The 24506-nt window shown below is 50.4% G+C and overlaps 1 protein-coding gene across 1 annotated transcript in view; it reads right to left on the bottom strand.

Moving 5' to 3' along the window:
- The window catches only part of FCRL4 (Fc receptor like 4), a 36680-nt gene that overhangs the window by 5720 nt on the left and 6454 nt on the right, over positions 1 to 24506 (bottom strand). The window contains exons 2-9 of the mRNA XM_039218481.1: positions 18755 to 18883; positions 16616 to 16636; positions 12344 to 12598; positions 11068 to 11322; positions 10487 to 10768; positions 8948 to 9235; positions 2302 to 2415; positions 466 to 493 (exon numbers count right to left, since the gene is read on the bottom strand). Coding sequence (XP_039074412.1) covers positions 466 to 493; positions 2302 to 2415; positions 8948 to 9235; positions 10487 to 10768; positions 11068 to 11322; positions 12344 to 12598; positions 16616 to 16636; positions 18755 to 18883 — 1372 coding nt within the window. The remainder of the gene's footprint in view (positions 1 to 465; positions 494 to 2301; positions 2416 to 8947; positions 9236 to 10486; positions 10769 to 11067; positions 11323 to 12343; positions 12599 to 16615; positions 16637 to 18754; positions 18884 to 24506) is intronic.

The following is a 24506-nucleotide window of genomic DNA, read 5'->3' as shown; positions in this document are numbered from 1 at the left end:
GTGCTCCCAGTCACTGGCCATAACCCAAGACTGAGACACGAAGGTAGAAGAGAACCAGATTTTCCAAAACAAAGTTAAAGATACAAAGTCTGATTAGTACATGTGCACATGTGAGACTTCCCTGAAAAGTCTGAAGCAGTCATTGTAACGTGTTTACAGCAGCACATTGACTAGAGTAATGTCTGCTCCAGAAATATTTTGCACCCACCTAGAAAACCTATGATCTTTGGTATCACCTGTTTGGCTGAGTGGATACATTTCAAATAAGAAACGAATCTAAATGCAAGCAAAATCCATAATCTGAACCATTAGAAGATTCTAGAAGTTATGATTTTGCTCATTTCAACAGATGTGAAAATGTGGTCATCTAGCCACAGGGATGGAAAGACAAGACGTGGCGCAATTTTGCAGACCCACAGACCTACAGAGTGTATTCTGGGAAGACCGCAAGCCCTGAGGCCTCACCTGGTTGTGTTTCCCGGAGAACCATCTCCTACAAAATAAAGCAGAGACACTGTGTGTCAGCAGAGGGCGCTCATTCTCAGAAACTTCTTGAAGGGAAACTGGCTTAGGGAGGCCATCAGAAAAAGTCCATTGAAACATGCACCCCATCCTAGAGTTTTAAGAAACTGATCCGGAAAAGAACTGAACGAAGTGCGTAGCTTGCTGGGGTTAGGGCTTTACGTTCCTGGGTCGAATATGCAATCGTCTGAGACTCGAGGATGGTTCAGGGCTGTGATGGCGCACCTGCAGGGGACCAAATGGTCTTTCTTGCAGAGCAGTGAGGGGATGCTCCGTGAGGAGCCCAGAGGGGCCACTGCCTCGACTCAGGCTTGCTGAGGAGGCTCATGGTCCGGGATCCAAAGCGGCACCTGTAGCGCACACAGATGGTGCTGAGAACAACATGGTGGGCTGGACTGAGCGGAATTAAACCAAGAGACCGAGTTGGAGGGTGGTTGTTCTTGAGCTGAAATAGCTCCTGGGCCCATCTTCCACACCAGGCTCTCTAGCTGGAAATACAAATCAAAACCACACTGAGATACCACCTCACGCCAGTCAGAGTGGCTAAAATGAACAGATCAGGAGACTCTAGCTGCTGGTGAGGATGTGGAGAAATAAGCACCCTCCTACACTGTTGGTGGGAATGTAAGCTAGTGCAACCCCTCTGGAAAACAGTATGGGGGTTCCTCAAAAAAGTAACAATAGAACTCCCCTATGACCCAGCAATAGCACTGCTAGGAATTTACCTAAGGGATACAGGAGTGCTGATGCATAGGGGCACATGTACCCCAATGTTCATAGCAGCACTCTCAACAATAGCCAAAACATGGGAAGAGCCTAAGTGTCCATCAACGGACAAATGGATCAAGAAAATGTGGTTTATCTATTCAATGGAATACTACATGGCAATGAGAAAGAATGAAATCTGGCCATGTGTAGCAACATGGATGGAACTTGAGGGTGTTATGTTGAACAAAATAAGTCAGGCAGAGAAGGACAGATACCATATGCTTTCACTCATATGTGGAACAGGAGAAACTTAACAGAGGGTTGGGGGGAGGGGAAGGGAAAAATAGTTAAGGAGAGGGAGGTAGGCAAACCATGAAAGACTCTTAAATACTGAGAACAAACTGAAGGCTAACGGGGGTGGGGGGGCAGGGGAAGCGGGGTGATGGGCATGGAGGAGGGCACTTGTGGGGATGAGCACTGGGTGTTATGGGTGTTATATGGAAACCAACTTGACAATAAACTATAAAAGCAAAAAAAAAAAAAGAAAAAACAAAAAAAATGAACTAGTGTAACTGGACTAAGGCAAGAAGCCTCTGGAAGTGTGTGGCTCTGCCCAAGGTAGGGGATGAGGGGTCGGGCTAGCCCTGGGAGCACAGGATGGTGAGTTCAGGCTTTGACATGGGGAAGCCTCCAGGGAGAAAGGAGGAGAGAAACTAGCCAGCTCCCTTCTCAGAGCCCTTTGATTTCTCGAGAGCGTCTGTCTGTGGCAGATTTAGACAGGCTGTGGGGTGCAGCTGTCCAGTCTGAGCCAAAAAACTGCCCGGGGAGACTGTCTGTATCAACTTTTTGAGACTCTACAGTGAAAAGTCTACTTCCTTCCTGCCTTTCACTGGAGACTTAGTGAACCCGACTAGTTTCGAGCAACGCTCAACCACAGCACCTGTTCGGCACAGCTTGGGCGGAGGGTGTGCATTTGTGGGTGTCGAGGGGGAGAATGTGGGCGCCCCAGTAAGCAGGGCTCTCACAAGGACTGGGCATGGCCTCTAGCAGTGGGTAAAAGAGCACGCAGACCTGACTTCCTCCGGTGCCGGTGGTAAATCAGCAAGCCCGCAGCCAGGAGAAGAATGCTGAGCAGTCCCCCGATGGCTCTGGCAGCAGTGAGGCCGCTTCTGTTCCTCTGAGTGCCTGGTGGGGGGTGGGGGGTTGGGGAGAGGGAGAGCCTACGTGAGCCCCCCGGAGAGAGGGCTGGGACATCCTGGCACTTTCCTCTGCCCTGGGGAGGGAGGAACCTAGGGGACCAGGGCTGGTGGCACAGGAGGCAGCCTGAGTGGCCGGACAGGACCCTGTGCTCCCTTAGGAGGTGCCAGGCTGAGGGTCAGGGGGCCAGGACAGGGGGGAGAATGGCATTGGTGGTATAGTGGTGAGCATAGCTGCCTTCCGGACAGGTGGGAGATTGCAGCCAGCTCCCTCCACGACCCACAGACATCACTTCCAAAGTTATCATTTGAGGGGACTCTCTCTCTCTGTATAGTCCGTATCCTTGTGATCTGGCCTTTTGGGAATTAGTGCAGGCCACCGAGGAAGATGCAACATGAGGCTGGTTCAGCGGCCTGCCTGAGAAAGAGAGCAAATGTCACTGCTGATGGGCACTCAGGGAGCCAGCAGCAGGTCCAATGTGTCGCTATTAAGACCATGCTGGGACGCCACAGGGAAGCAGCACTGCCTCCTTCCTTCTAGAAGCACCGAGGGGGAAGAGAGAAGCCGGTGGAAGCAATAGTCAGTTGTCAAGGGTTTCTGATTCTTCCATTGGATCCATTCTCCCATCTTCTCATTCAAGAGATTTCATTTGGCTGATTCATTCATTCATTCATTCATTCATTAACTCAGTAGCCACACACAAAGTCCTGCCAGGTGCCAGGTCTTGAGGACAAAGCACTGAACAGGACTGTGAAGTCCCTGCACACATGGAACTGATAGTCCAGGGAGGGGAGGCAGACAGGAAACACATATATGCATTTACAACACGCCTGGTGGCGGTAAGGGCTAAAAAGCAAACACTGACTAGAGGGGTGAAGAGGCAGGTGGATGGAGGTGTTTGCATGCAGATTCCTGCTCCCCATGTAAATCAGATTCAGATCTCAGATGCCACAAAATTACACAGAGGACATTTGTATCAGAACCACAGCAAAGCTAATGATGATTCCCGCCTATTCCACAGTGCTCTGGCAGGCACACAGTACCCAAGGCCACTGGCCATTGGCAACATTTCTGTCTCTATGCTTTCCCTTCCTGACAAAATCAACAGCCCTATGAGTCATTCTGCCTGCAAACAGCATTCGTGGAGAGCTGCCCTCTCAGCCTCCCTACCATGACAGCCTGACCAGAGGAGAGGAGTGCCAGGGAGAAATCCAGGGACAGAGCACCTTGGCTGCTGTGTCTCCCCATCTCTCACCTGGGCATCCACCTGTGCAAAATTGGAGACAGCCATGCCCAGGATTCCAACTGCAACGAGCAGAGAGCAAGTCTTCCCCATCCCCGGTAACCTCATCCCCTAGAAGAAATGACTGCTCTGGGAAAAGGAGCTGAAATATGTCTTAGTTTGAAAGGCGCAGAACAATTATGCACCATCAACTCAGACAGTCTAGAAGAAATGGATTAATTTCTAAAAATATACAATCTATCAGGACTGAATCATGAAGATTGGACTGACCAGTAATGAGTGAGGAGATTGACTCAGTAATGAAGCCCACCCAATGAAGAAAGCCCAGGGCCAGATGGTAACACTGGTGAATTCTAGCAAGCATTTAAAGAAGAATTGTAGCTCTAATCTGTTCAAAGTCTTCCCCGAAACTGAAGAGGAGTGAGCACTTCCAAACCCATTTTAAGAGGTCAGCAACACTCTGACCCCGAAGTCAGGTAAGGATGCCACGAGAAAGTACACAGCAATACCCCCGATGCGTGTAGATGTAAAGATTTCTAAAGAAGCTACCTCACTGGTCCACAGGTACATGAAAAGGGGCTCAGCATCGCTCATCAGCAGGGAGATGCGAATGAAAACGACAAGGAGATACCACCTCACACCTGTCAGAATGGCTTTTATCAAAAATGCCAGAAGTAACAAGTGTTGACAAGGATGTGGAGAAAAGGGAGCCCATGGGCACTGTCGGTGGGAATGTGAGTTGGTGCAGCCACTCTGGAAAACAGTATAGAGGTTCCTCGGAAAATTGAAAACAGAACTGCTATATGATCCAGCGATCTCACTTCTAGGTATGCATTTGAAGAAAATGAAATTACTGTCTGGAGGACACCATCGGTCTCCCCATGTTCATGACAGCATTATTCATGGTAGCCATACAGGGAAATACCTCAGTGTCCATTAACAAACAAATGGACAAAGGAAATAGGGTATACATCATCGTCATATGTATATGATGTATAATCCATCTTATATATTATGTGTAATATTCTATCATACATATTATATATAAAATCCTATTATATATACAATAGTCCATCATATATAATATATATAATGTTCCATTATATGTAATATGTATAACATTCCATCATATATAATAATCCATCATATATAATGTTCTATCATATATAACGTTCCATCATATATAATGTATATAACATTCCATCATATATAGATGCACTATTACTCAGTCATAAAAAGATATCCTGCATTTGCAGCAATGTGAATGAAACTTGAGAGTATTATGCTAAGTGAAACAAGTCAGACGGAAAGAGGAATACTGTTAAGAGCTCTTAGATGTGGAATCTAGTCATAGAAACAGAACAATGGTGGTTTCCAGGGGCTTTGGGGGGTGACCAAGACAGGGTCACAAACTTCCAGTCAGGAGAGGAGTTAGTGCTGGGCTTGGAACGCACCGCTTGGTGACCACAGTTAACAACCCTGCGCTGCACACCTGAGAGTCGCTGAGAATACATCCTAAAGGTCCTCACCATGCACACACGTATGCACATGCACACACATGTGCCCCCCACATGTGTGCACACAACGACTGTGTGAAGTGCAGAGGCATTAACGAAACCTACTGTGGTAATCATCCACGTGATGGAGCAGACCATCATGCTGTAACCTTGAATTACGTCAGTTACATTCTCAGTACAGGTGGGAGAGAAAAGAGGAAGTGTAGACTCCACAACTGGATCGGTGGGTTAAGATCCCAGCTCCTCCACTTACTAGCTGTGTGGGCACAGAAAATTATTTAATCTCCCCGTGCCTCAGTTTCCTTATCTGGGAAACAGGGATGGTGGGAATTGTGCTATTGTTGGCGAATTGTATTGTTAATGTATGTGAAACGCTCTGAACACTTCCTGATGCGGCATGCAGCGTCTATGCAAGTATTAGCTCCCCGTCTGGCGCCCTCGCAATAAGCCTGAGGCCCTCGGGAACTTCATGCTACCCTCTGATCTGTTCAGGGGACGTCCCCACACGTTAAGTATGCTCCCACACAGCACCACCCTGGCCACCTTCAGCCCATTTTACAGACTGATTTGTGCCTCCCCCAAGATTCACATGGTGAAGAAGCCTGGAGCCCCAGTGTGACAGTTTTGGGGATAGAACCTTTGGGGGGGTCATCAGGTTTAGATGAGGTCTGGAGGGGGGCCCCATGATGGGATTAGCGCCTTAGAAGAAGAGACTCGAGACCCCCCTCTGTCACCCCCTGTGCCATGTGAGGAAGCAGGTGCTCCAGGAAGGCAGATGTCTGCAAGGCGGGGCGGGGCTTTCCCTGGAACCCAACCACGCAGGCATCCGGAGCCGGAGCTGAGACTGTGGCCTCCAGGCCTTGAGAAATGCATTTCTGTGGTGAAAACCTCATGAGCACAGACCGCCCACCTTAGCCCGGTGCTCCGCTACTTTCAGAATTTCTCTGCTGCCAAAAGTTCTCCCATTTCTGAGCACAGGGGTTTTGCATAAGGTCCGGGAATACAAAAGATTTTGTAAGAAGCTCCCGCTCAGTCATTTGTCAACAGAACCCTGGACATCTGCTTACTCGGGAGAGCGTGTGTCTCCCTGGCAGAGGATGGCACCTGTAGAGTCGTGCAAGCCAGTGCGGGCACGCGTGGGCAGGACACAGGCTCCTCCTACTGACCTTTTCCTCCAGAGGAAGAGGAGCGGCTCCACACTTAGCTCCGAGCTTCCAGCAGCCTCGCTCCTGCCCACTTCAGGGAGTGCGGCCTCTGGGCTCCCCAAGTTCACCTGCTTCGGACAGGAGCCCTGCCTGCAGAGCCTCTTGGGGGATCAGGGCCGGCGCATCTTCGGGGGGTGCCCCTCGGCGGCTTCCGGCCGTGCTAGCCCCGTCTCCCTCTAGAAATGCCATGAGCGTGACACAGGCTCAGTGTCTGCCCGTCTGCGTGGGGGCCAGACCAGACCCACTCGCGCTGTTCACGGAGACATTTCCGGAGTGGGAGGCAGATGCTCCCGGCGCATGTGTTGGTGGGAAGCCCTGACCTGGGAGGGCCCCTGTGATCACGGGGCGCGCCCCGAGGGAGCTGAGGGGAAACTGCACGGCAGCCGGACGGCCCCGGCTGTGCCCCCTTCCCACAGCTGCTAAGCCGCCTGCTGGGGGTCGCGGCTCTGTCAGGGCTGACCGCCTCCCCCGTTCAGGTGGCTGACGGCGGGGACTTCCGCAGAGGACTCTGGCTGCCCCTCCGCTCGCGGAGCTTTATGATTGTGTGCAGGTGTGAACTTTGTGGCCTCACACAAATTACCAAACCTTTCTGAGCCTCATAGTCCTTTTCTGTAGAATGGAGAGGCCAATATTATCTTTATCTTCTGGGATCGTTACTGTGGTCCCTACAACGATGTGTGTAGAACCCATTCATTCCGTAGGAGTTTATCGAATGCCTACTGTGGGCTAACTGGGATACAAGAGTGGTGAGAAAACAGACCTGCCTTCATGAGGGTAATACAGGAGCAGTGAAAGGGACAGACATGGAGACGGCTGGTGGGGGTAAGTACTTCGAGGAAGGACACAGGGGCCCAAGAGAAGAAGGGCCAGCATGGTTTGGGCACGTCTCACTGGATAGGTCTCACTGAGGGAGATGGGGGTGAGCATGAGGGTATCTCGAAGAGCAGTGCAAAGGACCTGAGGCAGGAGTGTGACTGGAAGGCTTGAGGAAGAGACAGGGGGCCATGGTGGCTGGAGTAGAGGAAGTGAGGGGAGGGAAGAGGGAAATCAAGTCCTGTAGAGCCGCGGGACCTGGTGGACGATGGCTGTCACTCTGAAGGAGATGGGAAGCCTGGGGAGACCTTGTACAGAAGAGCAGCATGAGGTAGAGTCTCCTTCTGATGCTGTGCAGGGAAGGGGCTGTGGAGAGCAATGCAGAAGCTGGAGGCCAGTGGGGGGTGTTACTGCCACAGCCCAGGGATGGAGCATTGGCAGCTCTGAGCGGTAGTGGCCGCAGGGGTGCTAGGAACGGGCCAGGTCTCAGCATATCCTGAAAAGCCAGCTGGATTAGATGCTCAGGTGGATTAGATGTGGAAGACGAACCACAAAGAAAAGTTGGGCCTGAGTTTTGGCCTAAGCAAGTAGGAAGGTGGGGCTTTATGTTTACCCCCGCGATGCCAAGCAGGAACAGTTTGTTTGGGATGAAAACTGAAACTCTGGTTTTGGATGAATTCAGTTCGAAGGTGCCAAGTAGCCATTCCGGTGCAGCAGCTGGTTCGTGTGCTTGGATGCATGGGTTCTGAGCTCAGGCTACAGGTCTCGGCTGAAGGGGACGTTGGAGACTAAGGACAGAGACTCTGTGCCTGACATTCAGAGCTGGAGATACGGGAGGACCCGGTGAGGGAAACCTAGTCTGGGTGTCAGGCGAACGGGCAGAGGACGGACAACAGGCTGTCTGGGGAGTCAAAGAGGAACGTGGTGCAAGATGGAAGGCAGGGCTAGTTGGGTCAAGAGCTGGTGATGGGTCGAGTGACATGGGGACAGAATGACTTCAGCAACATGGAGGGCAGTACATCCTCGTCAGAGCAATTTGGCTGCCGGAAGGAACTCTGCGGAGGAATCTGGCAAATATCAGCAGGCAGCCTGCTCCCCCCTGGTAGGTAATGGCTGGCGTCCTCGGGTGCCAAGGACACAGCCAAGCTCGGCAGAGCCAACGGGGCTGCGTGGGGGCCTGGCCGCTGTGGCTTCTTGGGGACAAAGGGAGAGAGACAGAGGCCAGATGGTGGGGCCCGACAGGCTAGTCCCCTGAGTGCACGTAACTGGGCCTGAGTCCCCCCCGTGACTGCTAGCTTCAGGGAGCTGATTCTGGGCCCGGAGACGGTCAAGCCTGCAGGAAGGATGGAGCAGGGCCGATGGCTGGTCCTGTCGGGACCGCGGATGTGCCCTGATGACTCCCTGAGAAACGCATGCCCTTGACACTGACGATCTTGCAACGCGGTTAACCAGCTAACCCGGCTCTTTGACATCAACACACTGTGAGTCACAGTGCGAGCATGTAAGGTCGTTTCCAGGTGAGAAATGGCTCCTGCCAGCAATACCCCCACATAACCTGACTATTAACATTCCCACGAAGAAATTATATCGCAATGGAAGATGGCAAAGTGAAACCAGGGGAAGGAAAATCAGCAGCAGTGCTGGCCACGCCCACCTCTAACCTGCACCTGGAGTGCTGGCCACGCCCACCTCTAACCAGAGGAAGCTGACAATAAATAAGGACAAAGGAGATGAAATCTCACCTGTGACAGTGACGTTCAGGACCGCGCTGAGGTCGAGGCCGAGGCCATTGTCGGCCGTGCAGAAGTAGCCCCCCGCGTGGCTGCCGCCCACCGCAGGGATCTCCAGCTGCGCTCTCTGGGAGCGCCGGCGTTTCCGCCCCAGACTCTCCCCCGTGTCCTCCCGGTACCAGGAGAACGTGGTGTCCCCTGTGCCTTCCGCCGCGGAGCAGACCAGGACCAGGGGCTCCCCGGCAAGCGCCCGGCCCTCCGGGGGCTGGGTCTCCAGGAGCACTCCGGACACGGGGACCCCTGCGTGGACACAAGACGGCTGATGAGGGCCTGTGGGGGAGCTGGCATGTTGGAAGGGGTCACTTTTTATGTGAGTTTAGGATGGGGCGCCTGGAGGGCTCAGTCAGTTAAGCGTCTGACTTCAGGTCATGATCTCACAGCTTGTGAGTTCAAGCCCCGCATCGGGCTCTGTGCTGCCAGCTCAGAGCCTGGAGCCTGCTTCTGAGTCTGTGTCTCCCTCTCTCTCTGCCCCTCCCTTGCTCGTGCTCTGTGTGTCTCTCTCTGTCAAAAATAAATAAACACTGGGGCTCCTGGGTTGCTTAGTCGGTTGAGCGTCCGACTTTCGCTTAGGTCATGATCTCGCGGTTCGTGGGTTCGAGCCCCGCGTCGGGCTCTGTGCTGACTGCCAGCTCGGAGCCTGGAGCCTGTTTCGGTCTGTGACTCCCTCTCTCTCTGACCCTCCCCTGCTCACGCTGTCTCTCTCTCTCTCTCTCTCTCCTAGAAATAAATTAAAAAAAAAATTTAAAAAAAAATAAATAAACACTAAAAAAAAAAAATACACTTGTCAGCAGGTGCTGGTATTGTAGTGCACAGACAGTGCAGTTTGGACCGAGGACCCCACTAAATGTCCTATATCTATCCTGATGCATGAGGTCCCAGGAGAGAGAAAACCTGGCTCTCCCCGAAGCAGCGTTTGAGTTTTGTCTGAGGTCCCGGCGGCAGTCTGAATTGTCTGCCGTGACAGGTGACAGTGGTGGTGGCTGCCAGGGCACTGGGCTGGACCACACCTGTGTCTGGGAGTTCTGCTTTGGTGCCTAAGATGAGATGGCACTTATTGTATTTATCTTTGTACGTGTGTGTGCCCTTCTCTTGTGTTTTGCCCATCGCGGGCACTCACGTTCTTTGTTGCTACTGATTAGGAGGAAGCTGATATTTATCCCCTCCTTAGTTCACCCCAAGATCATGTCAGCTCAGTAAAGTAGCGGGGTGCCTTGTTGTCTGTTCATGTTCGTCTTCCCTAACTCTTGCATCGAACTCCACCTCTATCACATCAAGGTGCTGGAGTTCCGAAGGAAGTCTGCGTTTTTAGAAAAATGGTGGTGGAAAGGAAGCCCTGTGGTTCTTTTATTGCAGGACCTCACTTCTCAGTGTCAGCCGCCCCCATCGGGAGGCAGTCCCCATCTGCACGTGTGAAGGGAGCATTTGTGGGGGTGGGGGAAGCCACAGCCCTGCATCTCCCCCAGCCCCACCCCGTGGCTCTCCCACACTCACCCTGCACAGAGACCTGCAGCGGGAGGCTGTACTTGCGGACGCCCTGGGCGGAAGCAGCACCGCACCCGTAAACTCCTGAGTCTTGTCTCCAGAGAGCTGTGATCTGGAGTTCCGGGGACTGGCTCCAGTCTGACAGCACGACCCCGTGCTCCCTGAAGAAGATGAAATGAAGCACAGTGTCCGGCCGCTCCAGAACCCGCTGAGTTTCGCAGCTCAGGTTTACGGACTTGCCCTCTGTGGGCTGGGATGGGGTGACTTTCAGCTTTGGTTCTGGAAATAGTTCTAGAGAGAAGAGACAAACCAAGGTCTCAGAGGGTGGCCCTGGGAGCCCCGGGGCAGGCGGGTTTGGTTTCTGGGTCCTGGGGAACTTCAGACACGAGGCAAGACACTTGTGGACCCTGTCTTCCCCTCCGCACCCCAGCTCAAGTGCAAGGGCCCCATGGGCTCTGCCTACCAGAGGGAGCTCACGCGTCCCTCCTTATCCAGCGTTGGGACAACCATGTGTGGGTGCCCTGTCACGCCCGGTTCCCCACCTGGACATTACTGAGCAAATCTATAATCTGTATGAAATGAAAGTTTACCTTGAATGTGAACAACCTTGATGTTTGACCTAAGCATGTAGCTTTTGCCCACATATCCAGTGCAGTGGTAATGGCCACTGTTGTTTGAACTTGCATGTGGTATCAACAGATCCTGGCTTTGATTGGACGTGGAAATGACTTTCCTATTCCAACTGTACTTCACAGAGGTCAGTGTCTCTCCCTTCTTTGTCCGGCACCTCAGGACCAATGTGTCACCTTCAAACACGCTATGTGGAGCCTGGAGAATGAGCAAGCCTGGAAACCACACAGGGACAGGAGTTGGCACTGAGGGACACCCCCCTCCTCTGTGTGCAGCTCAATCACAAGTCTTTCTTTTCTCTCAGGACTTAGTCTCCTGCCCCTGGTGCACTATTTCCTTCCAAATCCGTAAGACCTGCTTCAGCTACAATTCGTAAATGAACCCCAGACACATCGCCCTGACACACCCCCAACACTTGGGGGCAGAACGGCAGTATGAAGAGTCTAACGTGACTGTGAGCTGGACCCCGACATTGCCAAACATGTTTAAAGACCACCTGCTCACCGGGGCCCCGAGCGGGAGTCACTGGGGCTGGGGGAGATTCCGAAGAACAGACTAGAAAGTGTCACCACACACTGGGGTTCACTCTGTAGCAGGCTTGTCGTCAGACACAAACCCCGGGGGATGAGGGACGGAGAACGGGGTCCTGGGCAGACCTTCTCCCGTTCTTCAGATGCACATGACAGGTCAGTTCTGTCCCCTCTGTCTAAGGTGAATCAGGGACCCACTGCCTGTCCCCCAGTGCTGTCCCTGTCTGGTGGTCCAGACCGTTGTCTGTGGAGTGGGCAAAGCAGGATAGGGAGAGAGTGGGTGCCCCCGAGGCAGGACAGTAGGAGTAGAGAAGCGACAGGTGCCAGGACAGGGGAGGACACAGTCTCCCCAGCTCATCTGAGGCCCCTTCATGCTCAGTGCATCCGTGTCCCTGTTGTTTGTCCTTCAGGAGGCTGGTCGGCCCTGAGGGCAGGGGCTAAGGCACCCTCAGTTTCAAATGCCCTGAAATGAACTCCTTGCTCCGCTGTGTAAATGCATAGGGATGTCTGCTTTTTGAGGTTAGACAACAAAAGTCCAACATCAACAGTCCTTTGGAAAACACCTGTGGACAATGAGGGGCCCTGGGGAATGAGTTCGCGGAGGTCAAGGGTTGGAGCGGAGTGAAGGCCCCAGGTCTTCACTCCAGGGGGTGAGGACGCACAGAAACTGCTTGTAGACTTTTAACTGGCTCACCCTCTTGCTCACCTGAAGAAAAGGTCAAGCTCACGTGGTCACTCGGGAGCGAGTCCTGGGTCTGGCATCTGTACTGTCCAGAATCACGGACCTCCAGGCTGTTTTCTGGGGTTTCACTTAGTTTTCTCCTCCCGAGGTACCAGAGGAACCATCTTATTTTTTCTGGTGCATGAAAGTGAAACACATTGCAGGTCAGAGTCACTGTCTCTCCTTTGAAGACGATGGTCCATGGAGGGTGGAGGGAGATCACGGGTTTGGATGCAGCTTCTGAGGAAGGAAGAGACAGAGCCTGAGATGGAGACACCTGTGGTCCCCGCCGCGGTCATCTGTGTGGGACAGACACGAGGCCCCGGCCTGGGGGATCCCCAGGAAAGCCCCCCGGCCGTGTCCGCCTTTCCCAGGGGTGCAGTGGCTGCTCTGTGGCCTGTAGGGGCAGGCCGGCCTTCCAGAGGGTGACCCCAGTAGGCCTGGCTCTCCGTGAAGGTCGGTGATGCGGGCCGGGCCCTTGGTCAGTCCCTCCTGACTCTCCCTCCCCGGCTCCTATGACAGCCGCCTGTCTGAGATGAGCATTTGTGTGGCATGTCTGTGTGGCATGAGGGGGTACTGTTGATGGAGGGACTGTAGGAATTTGGGGGTTGATTATGCAGTTATGGAGAAGTTGTATTTTTACCGACACAAAGCAGGTGTGGGAAAGTGATACTCAGAAGCACACGGAAGGTGAGTGCCAGGAGCCAGTCTCACTCCCCAAAGTCAAGGGTCTGCTTTCATGACAGCAGAATACGAGCCTTGCATGAAATCAGGCCCTAGCATCTTTGGAACCCCAGTGGACACACAGGAGCTGGAGAGTGTGGTGAAGAAAACGGTACAGTAAGAGTTGAATTCTCCCTGTTGAAGATGAGGGAAAAGACTTCTCTCTGCCTTCCTTTTCTTTAAGAATTTCTTTGTTTTTTTTAAATGTTTTTTTTTTTTAATTTATTTCTAGGAGAGAGAGACAGCGGGAGCAGGTGAGGGTGAAAGTCGGATGCTTAACCGACTAAGCCCCCCAGGCGCCCCAAGAATTTCTTTCTTTTCTTTTCTTTTTTTTTAATGTTTATTTATTTTTGAAAGAATGAGAGACAGAGCGCAAGCAGGGGAGGGTCAGAGAGAGACGGAGACACAGAATCTGAAGCAAGCTCCAGGCTCTGAGCTGTCAGCACAGAGCCCGACGCGGGGCTCGAACCCACGAACCGCTAGATCATGACCTGAGCCAAAGTTGGATGCTCAACTGAATGAGTCCCCTGGGCGCCCCAAAAATTTCTTCCTAGTATATATGAATCTTTGTACACTTGCCAGGGTTACAACTGAGGAGTGTCCTGCTCAGGAGGGAGCCATCGGCTTTTGGAATGCAGAGGGGCAGAGGTGTCTCCTTGCTCCGACACCCTCAGCAGCCCCAACCTCAGACTGTGGACACATTCTTCCCTGGTGTGGACAACAGCCACTCAGCCCGCACAGTGGTCTTCCCAGTTACTGAGATAGAGCTCAGAGGAGCTGTGTGGACAGAAGGCGCTGTCAGGATCTTGCTCCTGACCAGGGACTATTTGACCTGGGACCTGTCTGGGGGGGCGGTGGGTCTGCTCAGCTGAGTCAGGGGTGGAGATTCCTCTCTGCCCTTGTGATGTCTTAGTGGATGGCCTGAGATGCACATCACACTCTGACTTGACACTTCAACAACAAGTGTTTTTTGTCCCTACTCCCTCTGCGGAGATTTCTGGGTTGGGAGAAAATTTGGCTTTTATTTACATTTCCCCAATAACAAACTGCCATGGGCACACTTCCTTTCTGAGTGTTTATTTTTTGAGTTTTGTAGCTTTGAGGTTGGGTGGTTTGGTCACTGAAGTTGATCCAGCATGCACCCCCGTGGCCTGAAAACTTAGGCTGAGCTGAAGGCTTTCCAGAATAGGTTTTATACATACTTTCTATTCTGAACACACTTTCCTGCCTCCCAGAAGGACTCCATTATAAATCGCCTCCTGGGAGTGACGGACCCTTATCACCAAGGACTAAACAGACATTGTCAGGAAACTACTGTATGTGCCCTCTGTTCTCCAACGGGCCGCTGTATCCTCCCTGAAAGCCCTTTGTTTTCCAGTAAGTGCCCTCCTCCCCGGCCCTTTCCCTGTTCAGATGGCATCTGAGCCCCAAGTCTTAATCCCCTCCCTGGCTCGCAGTTTCTGTGCGCCCTCATAAGAGCGGAATACAGATCTTTCTCCTGTGAATCTGTCTTTTGTCTGTTCAATTGGCGGCTCCCAATGATATACCGAAGGGGAAAGAGATGTTCTTCTTCCCTGAGGTGTCACTCACCATGGAAAACCTTCACTCGCACTCTCTTCCCCTTTGTCACTGCTGCCTGCCCAGCTGCAAGATGGGTGTTCAGTTGGGCTAAGCTCGGAGTGTTACAGAAGGAGATGTGATCGCAAAGTGACCTCTCACATTCTGCCTGAGATGCGGGAACTCATGACTTTGGGAATGGTTACTGCAGGGTCCGTGCAGTTCTGGGTGAGGAGAGGTCAGGGGAGTAGAGCCAGGAGAGTGGGGGCCCTGGGAGTGGTTTTGGCTCTACGGGGAAGGAGCTGAGTGTGGTGGGGGTGGGAGGTGGGGGGAGCCCTCTTGCAGTTGGAGTTACCTTCCTCCTTCCCCAACTTCCTGTCGTGATGCCCGAAGCTGGGGCCCTGACCACACTTAAAAAATCGATATTAGATTCGAGGTTTGTTCTGCATAATTGCCTGAGGTCATCTAAATTCGGTGAAGTAGAAAATAAACCAGATTATTTCCATTGGCATTATTTCATTTTTCAAAAGGAAAGTCTCAGTGATGGGGGCATGCAATTTACCATAAAATTTTAAGTGGAATCACTTCAGATGTGTGTGTGTATGTGTGTGTGTGTGTGTGTGTTTAATGCCTTTATGCTCCGATAAGGACTGTCTATATTTAAGGAAATACAGATGGTTGCTTTTTTAAGGCTTTAAGACTTTAAATATTCTTACCTTTGTCTGCGAGAATGCCCAAATAGATCTTTTAGTTACACCCAAATGTAAAGGAAATATTCTCCCCGTGTTGGGGGCCAAAAATTATACAGTAACTGGAACATTTGTTTTAGATGGAGAAGCTGAATGTTGTATTTGGTAATGCGAACATTCTTGTGTTTCCGCAGACATTTTCTGTCTCTCTTTAGAGGACGGAACAGAATCTTCCATGTTTGCAGTGACCGTGGATAGAAGTCCCTCTGACTGTGATCCTGGGAAGTATCTGGGGTAGGAAGTCTTGTACCCGAGGAAGGGAAACCTACTGTGTGTGCAGCCAGGTCCCTCACTGGTCCTCAGAAGGTGCCTGCCCCCGCTACATGCTCAGAGAAGCCGTACCTTGTCAGGGCCTCATGAGGTTTGGACTGAGTTAATGAGCTTAACCACATCTAGTAGCTGATCTGAGACACTTTCTGTATTTTTTTTTCTCCATCCCAGAGGGTTTAGCAAAGTCTAGTCAAGTGACAAGCTCTTCTCAGTTAGGCAGGGGTTTGTGGGAGACGGTCTGTGTCCCCTGAACAAGGGGGACGGCCACAGGCCCAGGAACTGCAAGGGACAGTGTACATCAGGGGGCCCTGGCTCCTGCTGGTGGGGGCTGGATGACAGCGATCCTCCCCCCCCCCCCCCCATGAACTCAGTGGTCTGGATGAACTCAGGGATTTTCAGGGATTACCGGGACACCTAGACACAGCTCCCCAGAAGGCTGGTCTTCCTGCTGACCAGCAGGGCGGGCGCTCAAAAGCGTCATGATCTGAGCTATTTCCGGGAAGACGTCTACACAAGCCTGCTGGGCTTTGGGGTGGCGTGCTCGCTCATGGTTGGGGCAGTGCTGTGCTGGGCTAGGAAAGGTGGAAACGCAGAGCTGTTTGCATCCCGGCCACCCCTCACTGAGGTCTCGGCCCATGTCTAGCCTTCCCTCCCAGGCTTCTGTGCACCCTGTCAGGCTGGCCAGCACCGGACACCAGGTGGGGCATGCCCCTCCTTGACCTCTGTGACGTGCATCCCAGACCCTGCCCTGTTCATCTGACACGATGGCAGGTCTGACCTGGGGGCATGACTCCTCAGCTCAGGGGGTCAGTCGTTGCACAGAGTGGTGCTTCCCTGCCTGTAGCCCTCAGGACGGGAGTGCAGGGGTCAGGCCTCCTCTAATGAGCATCCCACGAGGAGCCCAGTCACTAGAACATTTAGACATGGAAAAGAGACAAGAAAAAGGAGACTGACTTACCAAGCTGTCCGCCGACTGGAGCTGCAAAGAGAGGTGAGGGTGAAGGTCAGCACGAGGCATGGGCGGAGCCCTCCCACCCACAGAGCCCCCCTCCAGGGCCCCACTCCAGCCGGGGGCAGAAGAGGCACGCCAGCTCCGCCACCCAGAGAAGCCAGGGGACACCGTGGCGGCTGGAGAGTGGGCGGAAGAAGGTCTGGACTTTAGGGGTGCCGCGCTGGGCAGGCTATGGAAGCCCATACATCCCCTTCCTCATCTGCAACGTGGGGACCCTTCTAGTGACCTCAGAGTCTTGTTTCAGTGGGTTAAATTAGCAAATCTTCCGTCACTGGCTGCTGCCACCATCTGTTAAACATGAGCCTGGTGGGGCGCCTGGAGGCTCAGTTGGTTGAGTGTCCAACTTTGGCTCAGGTCATCATCTCAGGGTTTGTGAGTTTGAGCCCCGCATGGGGCTCTCTGCTGTCAGCGCAGAGCCTGCTTCAGATCCCCTGGCTCCCCGTCTCTCTCTGCCCCTCCCCTGCTCGTGCTCTCTCTATAAAAAATAAATAAACATTAAAAAAACACAAATAAACGTGAGCCTGGTGTGGCTGCTGCTCAGACTTGGCTTCACCATCTCCTTGCCCGGAAGGGTTTTTCCTTCAGTACCAAGAAGAGGCGGTCACACCGTGCACTGACACCCTGATGAAATCCACCTCCTCCATGAAGCCTTCTCAGAAACCTCGGGGCTGCAGGCCCTCACTCTGCTCTAGGCTCTAGTGAGTCATCACAGCTCGCTGAGACTGGAAATCAGATACGCAGTGGGGCTAACAGCCGCCAGCCCTGTGGTTCCTGTGAGTGTGGACTTGACCCTTGACTGCCACCGTGTGGAGGTTAAGGTCAAGAGACCGTCTCTGCGCCTTGGCTCCCTTATCTGCAAAATGGGATTTATAGCAGCTCCAGCTCACGGACTGTTAGACGCTTGGGTAGATTCACACAAGGGATATTCTTAGAAAAGTGTCTGGCATGGTCAGGGCTCAGCGATCAATTGTGAATTACTATCAGCAAGAATTAACAACTATCACCACACATTCTCTTGTGATTCATCGTGTAATATTTTTGTGTCTGTTTTCAAGCCAAATGCTTTTGCATGTGTACCTTGATTTCCTCATCAGAGTGTCAGGCTTTGGGGACAGAGACTGTGTCTTCCGTGTCCTGTGTTCTCCCCAGTGCCCAGCCCAATATACCCCTTATTCACTATTTACCAAGTTCCCGTGATGTGCCAGCTGCACTAATAACTCTTCCCCTAGTTAGGGTCTGGAGATGCAGCTGGGAGCAAGAAACTAGCTTAATAAATACTTAGTGCACAAATGACTTACTGGGCTTTAGCTCCTTGGCTCCCGTTTCTAGGACATTGCTACCTCACTTGCACAAATATTGAAAAATAGTACAGAGGTGGAGTTGGGGGCGGGAACCCAAGGAAAACCATCTATTTCCTCTCCTCTCATGCTTTTTTGCAAATTTCAGAGCAGGACATGATTGTAGGATTCAGAGAGGGAAAAAACTATTCTCAGCAGAAACTAATTTCTTTTTTTTATTTAATTTTTAAATATTTTTGAGAGAGAGAGAGAGAGCATGAGCAGGGGAGAGGCAGAGAGGGAGGGAGACACAGAATCCGAAGCAGGCTCCAGTCTCTGAACTGTCGGCACAGAGTCCAATGCAGGGCTTGAACCCAGGAACTGCAAGATCATGACCTGAGCCGAATTCAGAGGCTTAACCGACTGAGCCCCCAGGCGCCCCTGCAGAAACTCATTTCTACATCAGCTCACGATTAGGACATGTTCCCTTCACACCGATTCAGGGCTTATGTGATCAGGGAGGTAACTGAATCTAACTAGATATTTTACATGGCAAAATAGGCCTGCTTCTGGAGTAGGAGGGATTTTTTGCAGGCAATTAAAACCAAGTGACGAACACACTTTTGGAAACCATCTCCCCGCCCACCCCCCCACCCAATACCATTCAATCAATATCTTCCCCTTTTGTTGATTTCCTGCTATTCTGAAATAGGAGTAAAATCCATTTGTTCAGCAGCCCAGAGGGGAGGCCTTTTGCTTGGGGAGAGGCTCGACCTCCTCCTAGAGCAGAGGCTTCTCCACCACTTACCGAGGAGCAGCAGAGATGCCCACAGGAGCATGGAGGTGTGCCCTGGGATGCTGACGAACGGCAGCTTGCGGACAGATGGACTGGTGGTCCTGGCGCTGGGGAGTGAGTGCAACCTCTGAGTGTAGCCGGCTGTGGTAGCAAAGTGAAAAGAGGAAGTACAGGGATGTTTCTTAAAATACCAGCAGCACATTACTGAGGGCGAGAGAATCCCAATGATGAAAGTCACTATCTAGCCGAACACCGTGGGTACCGCTCTGACATCATGGTATGAAAGGTTCCTCAAAGCTTTAGTTGTCATGTTTTCAGAACCTTCCAGCTGCTGTCTTCCAAGGAAAATGCAACACATTCTCTCTCTGCTGCCAGATGCCGGGCAAGATGGCAGACCTGTTGTGATTCACATAATCCAGGGATATCCCTGAATTGGGGTCCAGAGCTGGAGAAGTTCTCTTTCAATGCAGAAATGCACTCGCCTGACCTCAGAGGCCTTGGCTGGACCACCTCCGGCTGACCATCCACATATGCTGAAGCATCTGAATCAGAAGACAACTCGTGCTCTGTCTGATGCATATGAAAATAGCCTGACTCATTTATCTCTGAGGAAGCTACAAACTTTGATCCGATCAGCAGGTGGACTGCAGAATAAATTATAGCCCCATCTCGCTCTTCCCCGAGAACGGGCTGCCAAATTTTCAACTTAGGGTTCTGGAGTCTAAAACCTGTTACAGGAATATCCTGACGAATGCATCTTGATTCTCTGGCTGTATGTTATACAGGAGGCCGGTTGCTGGAAGTCCAGTGTGAGCAAGACTCAGCACGCTTTCGTGGCAGTGGGGCAAGAAGAGCCAAACGGGAGTTCAACACAGAGTGAAAAGTGCCCTGATAGTCCAGTAGGAGGGAAATCTAACCCAGTTCTGGGGAACCAGGAGAGGACATTCAGGAGAAGTAACACACAAATTGGGAAGGTGTCTTTCCGGGACTGAGCGATGACCATGGACAAAGGTGGACGGCGCTCACCACCACCATCATCTCCATCCTAAGAATCTGTGATTCAGTGACCCTTGATCCTCCTGTGAGCGGAAGACATCAGACAGAGAATGAAATATGACTGGTCTGTATTGCTCTAATATAACATTTTTCTATGAGCCTATAACAGCTTCTTTCTCTAACTTGGGCTTGTACTGAACAATACTTGTGTTCCAGGCAATGTCCATGACCTTAGAAGTATAAGATGAATTAAAGACATTTATTTTATTTAAAAATTTTTTTAATGTTTTATTTATTTCTGAGAGAGAGACAGCTTGAGCAGGGGAGGGTCAGAGAGAGAGAGGGAGACACAGAATCCAAAGCAGGCTCCAGGCTCTGAGCTGTCAGCAGAGAGCTGGACGCAGGGCTCGAACCCATGAACTGTGAGATCATGACCTGAGCCAAAGTTGGATGCTTAACCGACTGAGCCACCCAGGTGCCCCTAAATACGTTTATTTTAAAGACATACAAAATGTTGTAAGAGCCACAGCAGCCATAGGGGACACTATGGGGACACACTGGATGTCAAGGTGGCATTCAGTCCTTCATCACTTAGCCCCTGACTTTGTACTCTGTCTCAGTTGCCTTCATTTCGAATTCTAGCTGTGCGTCTTATTCATTATGTGACCTTGGTCAGGTACTGAGTTAGCCTCCTCAGGCCTACATCTCAGCATTGCTACAAAGGGGGTGAAAATAATATCCACTTTGGGGGTGGTGTTACTATTGATATATGCATGAATGCAATAATGACATAGAGCTTGTGAGCCAGTGCTGGTCACTGTGCAAATGCTCAATGTCACTGTCACTATTTTAGGACCGTGAACTGGAAAGCACTTCATGATCCAAGTGGTATTCGACCAACAATAGTTTACCTAAGTTGAAAATTCAATTATTGTTGATTGACTAAGAATTGAGGGGAAGTTGAATTCCTGTCTTCTGTTCCCATGTTTCTGGATCAGTTCTGTCAATTGAGTGAATTTCAATGAGCAAATTAAAATTTACATTTATGACATTATAGAAGTTGTGGAAACAAGTGAGTCATGTTTATAACCACCGTCTAAAAATATCAAAACTTTTGAGGTGCCTGGGTGGCTCAGTCCATTAAGTATCCTACTTTGGCTCAGGTCATGATATCACAGTTTTTGTGAGTTTGATCCCCACATTGGGCTCTGTGCTGACAGCTCAGAGCCTAGAGCCTGCTTCTGATTCTGTGTCTCCCTGTCTTTCTCCTCTGCCCCACTTGAAGTCTGCCTGTCTCTCAAAAGTAAACATTAAAATAAATAAATAAATAAATAAATAAAAGTTTAAAGAGTTAAAATAAGTCAAGGGCTATTTTTTATTGTTGTGTTCATGAATGCTTCAGTTATTTGTGCCAAAATTGTGGTTTCATTTTCCACCATCGGCTATGACTTGCACCTTCCACAATTTACTAGGCAATGACTTGATTAATCAGGGGCAGCGTTCAGATTTTATATTAACAGATACAGTAATACTTGTATTCAGTGATGATGTAAGAAACTGAAAATTCTGATCTTTTTCATATACAATGTTCAAAACTCTACCTTCTATTTTTTTATTTTTTTTTATTTCTGAGAGAGAGAGAGAGAGAGCAGGGGAGGGTCAGAGAGAGAGGGAGACACAGAATCTGAAGACAGGCTCCAGGCTCTGAGCTGTCAGCACAGAGCCCGATGTGGGGCCCGAACCCACGAACCATGAGATCATGACCTGAGCCGAAGTCTGACGCTTAACCGACTGAGCCTCCCAGGTGCCCCTAAACTCTACCTTTTATTTTTTATTTATTTATTTTTATTTATTTCTAGGAGAGAGAGAGACAGCGTGAGCAGGGGAGGGTCAGAGAGAGAGGGAGTCACAGACCGAAAGAGGCTCCAGGCTCTGAGCTGGCAGTCAGCACAGAGCCCGACACGGGACTCGAACCCACGAACCGTGAGATCATGACCTAAGCGAAAGTCGGACGCTTAACCGACTAAGCCATCCAGGTGCCCCTAAACTCTACCTTTTAAAAATGAACTTTAAATGGCAGAATAAGTTTAGACTCAGGAAAAGTTGCAAAGACAGTAGAGAAAGTACCTGTGTGTCCTTTTCTCTGTTTCCATTTCTCTGAATGTTGTCACCTCACATTGTAGTGATTCATTTGTCAAAACTCAGAAACCAAGATCGGTACATTAGTATTAGCTCCATTCTCTATTCAGATTTCACCAATTTTTCCATTAATATACTTTTCCATCATCCCATCCAACATATCACATGACTTTCATTTACCTCTTCTTGGTCTCCTCTGGTCTGTAACAGTTTCTCACCCTCTCTATGATTTTTGTGACCTTACCAGTACTGAGGAGCGTTGGTCAGGCATCTGGGAAGGATGGCCAAGGCAGCACTGAGTGCAGGGCTGGCTCGTCCACAAGTATTGGGCTGTGAGGTGGAGCTGCGGGTGGGGAGACAAGGAGGACACTGTGGGCTCAGGGCCAGCGGCCAGGAGCCTACTTTCCTTAAATTGTCTGGTTCTGTAGGGAATCAAAAGCACCCAAGAATTTTATATTTGAGCCTAGACTAGCAGGTCATAACACAGCTTTATTTGTCAAGGCAAGAAGATAAAGCCCACTTTACTAGTTCACTAGGTTGAGTTATAAATTATCTCCAGATGTACACTACGGAGCCTCCATTTGCACCACTGTCCAGGCCAGGTGTTGTGGGGGGGGGGTACCTAACACTTATTTGGGAGGGAAAGGGAGATACTGCTTTTCGCTGATTTTGTTTATAGGCGGCGCGGGGGTTAGAATGAGTAGCCCCAAGATGTGCCACTTTGGCGTGCAGAGTTTTTCGAATTGAAAACTGTCAAAACCCAAAAGACTCAGAAAGAAACTTTGACACCCCCCTCCCTAAGAATTTAGAAGGAGGACCTGCCCAAGAAGAGAACCATTACCACTGAGAACCATAGAATAATACAAACCAGGCTGGTAGGCAGGGAGCAGCTGAGTGAAGCCTGTGTTAGAATTCCCCTCTGTGTCCCATGGCTGCTGGCGGCCCCACAGACATTTGTTTACCCAACATTTACTTTCCCATCTTCCTGTTCATTGTTTTCCTTCCCTCCAAAACCCAGCCCTTAGTTCACCTTAGTTCAGAATGACATAAATACCTCATTTTGTCCAACGTCTTTGGAGTCTCATTTATGTAGATTTCCCCTATGCATGTCATTAAAGTTTATTTTCTCCCGTTAATCTGGCTCATATCCTTTCAATTCTTAGACCAGTCAGAAGAATCTTGAAGGGTAGATAAGAAATTGGGGTGCCTGGGTGGCTTAGTCGGTTAAGCGTCCGACTTTCGCTTAGGTCATGATCTCGCAGTTCGTGGGTTCGAGCCCCGGGTCGGGCTCTGTGCTGACTGCCAGCTCAGAGCCTGGAACCTCTTTCTGTCTGTGACTCCCTCTCTCTCTGACCCTCCCCTGCTCACGCTGTCTCTCTCTCTCCTAGAAATAAAAATAAAACATAAAAAAAATAAAAAAAAAAGAAATTTTCCTCTCCAACAGCAGAAATCGATTTTTTTTTTACTATTTCTCTTCCGTTGGCTAATACATTTCAAAAAAAAAGAATCAGCAAAATAAAAATTGTTTTAAGCTATAACTTTTAGTTCAACGTTGTGATTTCCCAAATCTGAAAATTCACTGGAGGTTAATATATTAAATAATTTAAAATTTCGATACTTATGTTGTACATCTAAAACTATTGTAACATTGAATGTCAACTATACTCGAATGAATGAATGAATAAAATAAAAATAATACTGTAGGGGCTGAAGGCAGGCTGTTCCAAGGTGGGGCTGCTCTAGTGTAAAGGTTGTTTTCTGAGAGGAAGGGAATCAATACCCTAGACGTTCCAAAGAAACTTTTTCCTCCCTTAACCACCCAGAAGACTCAAAATTGGGGTCTTTCCCAGAATGAGAGTTCTGAGCAGAGATAAATTCGATCTGAGGGACCCATCAGTCTGGCAGGGCAAACATCTAATCACCAGACATCTGTTCTCCCTGTCGCCCTGTTAACTACTTTCCTTCCCTCGGAAGTCCCAGGCCCCTGTCCCCTTCTTAGTTCAGGGTGACGTACGGCCCTCATTTTGACCAACTGTCGTAGGAATTTCTGTGTCTGTGTGGATTCCCCCTATAAACGCTATTAAATTTTATATTCTCCTGTGCATCTGTCTCACATCAGTTGGACTCTTAGTCCGGGTAGAAGGACCTTAGTCTTACACGAAGGGGACAGGACTTCTTGCTCCCTGATAGCACCAAAGTAAAATCACCCAACCACTGGCCAACAACATTAAACTGCATTTGGCTTCCAAATTTCATCTGTGACTAACCACTTTTAAAAAAATTTTATGTTGGGGCGCCTGGGTGGCTTAGTTGGTTAAGCGTCCAGCTTTTGCTTAGGTCATGATCTCGCGGTTCGTGGGTTCGAGCTCCGCGTCGGGCTCTGTGCTGACTGCCAGCTCAGAGCCTGGAGCCTGTTTTGGAGTCTGTGTCTCCCTCTCTCTGACCCTCCCCTGCTCATGCTGTCCTCTGTCTCTCTCTCCTAGAAATAAGTAAAAATATAAAAAAAAATATGTTTTATTTATTTCTGAGAGAGAGAGAGAGCAGGGAAGGGTCAGAGAGAGAGAGGGGGATACAGAATCTGAACAGTCTCCAGGCTCTGAGCTGGCTGTCAGCACAGAGCCCAACGCGG

This window comes from Hyaena hyaena, unplaced genomic scaffold (assembly GCF_003009895.1).
Source record: "Hyaena hyaena isolate Hyena2069 unplaced genomic scaffold, ASM300989v1 scaffold_766, whole genome shotgun sequence".
NCBI lineage: Eukaryota > Metazoa > Chordata > Mammalia > Carnivora > Hyaenidae > Hyaena > Hyaena hyaena.
Note: the sequence above shows the minus strand (reverse complement) of the source record. Positions and strands in the feature narration are given on the sequence as shown.